This window comes from Poecile atricapillus, chromosome 15 (assembly GCF_030490865.1).
Source record: "Poecile atricapillus isolate bPoeAtr1 chromosome 15, bPoeAtr1.hap1, whole genome shotgun sequence".
Classification (NCBI taxonomy): domain Eukaryota; kingdom Metazoa; phylum Chordata; class Aves; order Passeriformes; family Paridae; genus Poecile; species Poecile atricapillus.
In genome coordinates this window covers 2,290,001-2,295,045 of record NC_081263.1, presented here as the reverse complement: position 1 = coordinate 2,295,045, position 5,045 = coordinate 2,290,001, and the positions used below count along the sequence as shown (strand labels likewise).

General features: G+C 49.6%; 1 protein-coding gene across 4 annotated transcripts in view; it reads right to left on the bottom strand.

The window, feature by feature from the left end:
- Window positions 1-2,288: 2,288 nt before the first annotated feature.
- Window positions 2,289-5,045, bottom strand: part of DOK5 (docking protein 5) — a 26,314-nt gene continuing 23,557 nt past the window's right edge. For all 4 annotated transcript variants that reach the window (XM_058850722.1, XM_058850721.1, XM_058850720.1 and 1 more), the window contains 2 exons: window positions 4,790-4,910; window positions 2,289-2,910 (listed from right to left, as the gene is read on the bottom strand). In XM_058850722.1, coding sequence (XP_058706705.1) covers window positions 2,843-2,910; window positions 4,790-4,910 — 189 coding nt within the window. In that variant the 3' untranslated portion in view covers window positions 2,289-2,842. The remainder of the gene's footprint in view (window positions 2,911-4,789; window positions 4,911-5,045) is intronic.

Here is a 5,045-nt window from a genome sequence, read left to right as displayed (position 1 = left end):
GAGCCTTCAGATTGAAACCAGCTTTGCTTTAAACACTACAGGGCTCGTGGTGGGGGCAGAATATTCCCTAAGAACCAGGGAACGGTTCGTTAGTGTTCATGGAAACAGAGGATCAATGTGCCCCGGTGAAAGTTAATGAGCACACCGAGATTTCACATCCTGCCCTGATCTCCCTGCCTGGGGCTGCAGGGTTGTTCTGCACTCAGAGAGCTCAGCACCAGGGCTCAGACACAGCTCCCACCGAATTAATTTCATCTGGGTTTATTGTATTTATTATATAATAAATATATTTATTATTATATTTATTATTATATTTATATTTATTTTATCACTATTCAAATTCATGCCAATCTGCCTGTAAGTCACAAACTTCAAGAGATGCTCACCTACTTAAATATCCCTGATGCTTTTCTGCTGTGAGGTGTAAGGGAAAGGAAAACTAAAGACAGTTTTAAGAGCAGGCATTGACAGCAGTGAAAGCTGGAAAAATAAAAGGTGTTTCATTCAGACAAATGCTAAAGCAACCCACTTCAATCACTGCCTTCCCTCAAGGAGGCAAAAATTGCTTTATTAAATCTTGGTCAAGCAAAAAATGGAAGATCTCCTTTATTAGGGGAAAAGAAAAAGGTTTGAACTATGATAAAAATACCTCGAGGTTTTGAGTGACTTTTAGCAAGTCCTGGTGCAAATCCATGTCCCTTCATCCCTTTAAATGGAAATGGAGATGACGTGACCCATCCTGTTTCTCCCAGCAGCACCAGGATTTATTTCCAGCAGTTGTGTTGCCCTCTGTGCTATTTAAATCATGCCACTTGCATTTTGTTACCTGCCATAAAAACATCTGCAAAAAAAGAAATGTAATGGGAAGTCTTGATATTAGATTTATGTGTTTGTTGGGGTTTTTTCTAACGCATTTGATTCCAATATTGGCATTTTAGGATAGTTACCTGCTGCAGTCTGGACCTCTCCCTCTACCCACTGTGCTATCACAGTTTGTAATAACTGGAATAACTTCCCAGCATGGATCTGAGAAGTGGGGTGAGCAGCTCCACACTTCCTCCCTGCTCCCCTTCCCCAACATCTCCACTATTCTGACCTGCAGGTGCATTCTGTGGGATGAAAGGGCCCAGGGGTTCAGCATTTCTGTGAGGTTGAAGGATATCAAAAAGGCCGTGCTGGAAATCCACGGGGCAATTGAAAGCAGTCTGTAAATTGGTTTTTATTCTCCTTTTCACACAGAGCCCAAGCTCCAAGCCCCTTTGTGAGGGGCTGTTCCTGGGGAGGGTCCCATGTGGGGAGGGCAGGCACTGGAGATGAGGAATTCTCAAGGATGTGGCCCCCACCGAGCCCTGAGCCCCACAGAGGCTTTGCAGGACATTTTCTGGAGTCCATCAGACAGAAGCACCTGAAGGATCCTCTCCAAGTCCTTCCCAGCTGTTCCAGCATCCATGGAGCCTGAACTCCCAGCTCCAAACACAGGGAGCCCTTTCCACTGCCAGAGAGCCATTCCCTCCAGGAGCAGCAAATTCCCTCATTCCCTCAGCTTTCTGGGCCAGCAATGGTGCCAAGATAACTTCATGTGCTGGTACCAAAACCCAAACCAAAGCAGCTTCTTCATCCTGTGTCATCCACACCCAGGAATGCAAAGCAAAGCGAATTCCAGGCTGTTTTCCCAGCCTTCCCAGGCAGCTTCACTGGCAAGATTAATCTCAGAGCTGGTTGATTTAATGACCCTTCACTTAAAGGCCAAGGTTAGAGTGGCTTTTCTTTGTCTTCTTTGTAATTGGAGTGTTGAGCCACAGCTAGCTGTGTTCTATCAATCACTGCATGAGTGAAAGGTGAATAAAAGCATTTACTGAACTGTCATATCCACGATAAAACAACAGCTGCTGCCAGGGAGGGAATGCATTAGCAGAAATAAAGCTGGAAAAGAAAGACTTATCAGTCACAACATGCCCTTCAATCCCTTAGCTGTGTGAGCAGTTCAGCTCTGGAATGAACATAATCCTTATTTACAATATCTTAAGCTTCTCTTTGCACTGTGGGGTACCTTCCACAACGATGGCAGATTGATTTTGCCTCCTTCACAAACACATCTCCCTGCACCACTCCCAGGGTTTGGCTTCCCTCCCCTCCAGCTCTGTTCCTACAACACTCCAGCACGTGGAAATCCAACATTTACCTTCTGCTGTTTGTAACTCAAAGCCCCAGACCACAATTCTGTCCTGGAAGCAAATTAGCCTGTGCTAAATGAATGACAAAAGTGACAAAAAACACCGAGCCACAAATTGCATGGGACTTTTTATTTTCAATGTTTACAGAGATGGAAATAAATACAGGAAAGAGGAGATTCTTTTAAAAGAAATCAATCCAGTCTTCAAACAGGAAAAATTGTATCCAAGAGCTGCTCCAAACTGGCCACCATTCCAGAGCTGAGGAATAGGGGAACAATAATGGGAAGAACTAAAGATAAGCATTGCCACAAACCAGGGTGACACGGCAGTGTCAGGAGACAAAATAACCACACTACAGCAGGAGCCTCACATATTTACAACATACCTATCATACAAAATCAGAGGGAAGTGTTTAGGGAGTGGTTTCTTCTCTGTCCAGCTGTAAGATATAAAAGATACACCAGAGGGTTTGGTGGTTTGGTTCCTCTCCCCAGTATCCAACAGAAGAGTTTCTGCTTTTGGCAAAGTTTAAAAAATCCTTTGTATTGCAAGAATTTTTCGTCCAACCTGAACTTCTCTGCATGTCCATCCTTGGTGGTCATCACCACTGTCATCCACTGGGGCAGTTGGTCAGAGGCCAAAGAGTTTGTGAAGTTCTTTCTGGATTTTTATCGATGCTCTGACCTGTAGGTTGGAAAAGTGTCCGTGCGGTGGAGCTTCACCGGGCTGGAAACATCTTCACAGAGCCAGATGGGAAAACCAGAACAAGCCCAGTTAAACACAGGCACCCCAGCCAGGGACTTACACACAGATGAATTAATTAAATCTAACCCTGCTAAATCTGCTGCTCCAGCTCAGAAATACCCACATGGATTTCCTTTAAACACTTCCTTCAGAACAGAAACTTGCACAAATTAATTTTTTTTCTAAGTTCTGACTTGCATTTAAAATGTAAAAATGCTCTTTTGGATCCCTTTTTCCCCAGTCTAACGAGCAAGGTATTTTTTTAAATATAAAACAAGTGGTTTGTAGCTGTGCAGCCCATTTATCTCGGGCCAGCTGCACGCTGAATTACTGATTTAATAAAAGCACAGAAGGGTCAATGCCACCAGCAGCTCCTCTTGCCAAGCCCTCATCCATGGAACAGCCCTGAGCAGGCATGGAAGTGCTGCTTTTATCCTTCATCCCTCCTCTGGATGGAGCTTTCCATGTGCTGCCTGCCCCCTCTAGTGTTGGAAAGAAAGAGCCAGGAAAAATATTTCCTTTAAGGCTTTAAAGCCTTTAAGGCTTTTTTTTACTGTCGGCTGGGGTTTTTAATTCTGAAAACAAGCACAACTCCACGGTGCTGCCTTTGGTGCAGCTCCTCCGAGGTGTGAGCACCTCCTGCTCCAGGAGGGGAAGCACATCAGCACCAGGCATCAGTGCTGCAGCTCAGGTGCTGCAGCTTCCCCTCAGTCCGGAGCCTGGAGCTCAGATCTGAGCCCTCTGAGATCCCTGGGGGCAGAGCTGCTCCCTGCAGAGCCTCTCCTGCCTCCCGGTGTGCTGCGGTCCCTCCCACACCCATCCAGCCACTGGGGACCACTGGGTGTCCCTTGGAGAGCACAGAGGAACTGCTGGGAGCAGGGAGCTGCTCCTGGAGCATCCCTCCTTCCCTGAACCCTGGAGCTGCTCCTGGAGCATCCCTCCTTCCCTGAACCCTGGAGCATCCCTCCCTCTCTGAACCCTGGAGCATCCCTCCCTCCCTGCATCCTGGAGCTGCTCCTGGAGCATCCCTCCCTCCCTGAATCCTGGAGCATCCCTCCCTCTCTGAACCCTGGAACTGCTCCTGGAGCATCCCTCCCTCCCTGAATCCTGGAGCATCCCTCCTTCCCTGAACCCTGGAGCTGCTCCTGGAGCATCCCTCCTTCCCTGAACCCTGGAGCATCCCTCCCTGAACCCTGGAACTGCTCCTGGAGCATCCCTCCCTCTCTGAACCCTGGAGCTGCTCCTGGAGCATTCCTCCCTCCCTGCATCCTGGAGCTGCTCCTGGAGCATCCCTCCCTGAATCCTGGAGCATCCCTCCCTCCCTGAATCCTGGATCATCCCTCTCTGCATCCTGGAGCTGCTCAGGCACAGGGACCGAGCTGTGCTGCCCCAGGATCCTCCTGGGTTTGGAGGAGACAGCTGCCGGCCCTAGGCCAGGCTGCAATGCGCTGACAGCACTGCAGGTGCTCAATAAACACTTTCCCAGGTTGATCGTGGCCATTTCCTTTCCCTTCCCCTCATTTCACCTTTGCTTTGGGGGATGTGCTCTGGGTGAATTTTAACAAGTACCCAAAATCAGTGATGAGGGTTCTCAGTGCAAAGGCAGCCATGCAGAGGGAGGGGAAGCCAAGGGGTTTAAATAAAGCCCAAAAAGAGCCAGGAAGAATTTGGGAGCAGATCCATCCTGAGCCTGCTCTGCCCCCCCAGCTCCTCACAGGATTTGTGCTCCAGACCCTTCCCCAGCTCCAACACCTCAACATCCTCAACAATCCCATCCCATCCCAGCCCGAGGTGCCCGTGCAGAGCTGTGCCCAGGGAGCAGAGGGGTTTTGGGGTGTCCCCCTGGCAGGTGTGGGCAGGACCCCCCTTACCTGGCAGGCCGAGGAGCTGCCCGGTGCTGTGCTGGCGGGTGATGTGGTGCCAGTAGGCGCTGCGGGGCAGGGGCAGCACCGTGCCCAGCGACACCGCCCGCTCGCTCCGCTTCAGCTGCAGCTGCAAGGCACGACAGGGTCAGCCACAGCAGGGCACAGCTGCCGCTGCAGCGGCTGCACAACTGCAGCAGGGCTGGGGCTGACACACAGGGATGATGAAAAAGACTTTTTTTGGGGAGGTTGTGCAGCTGCTGCC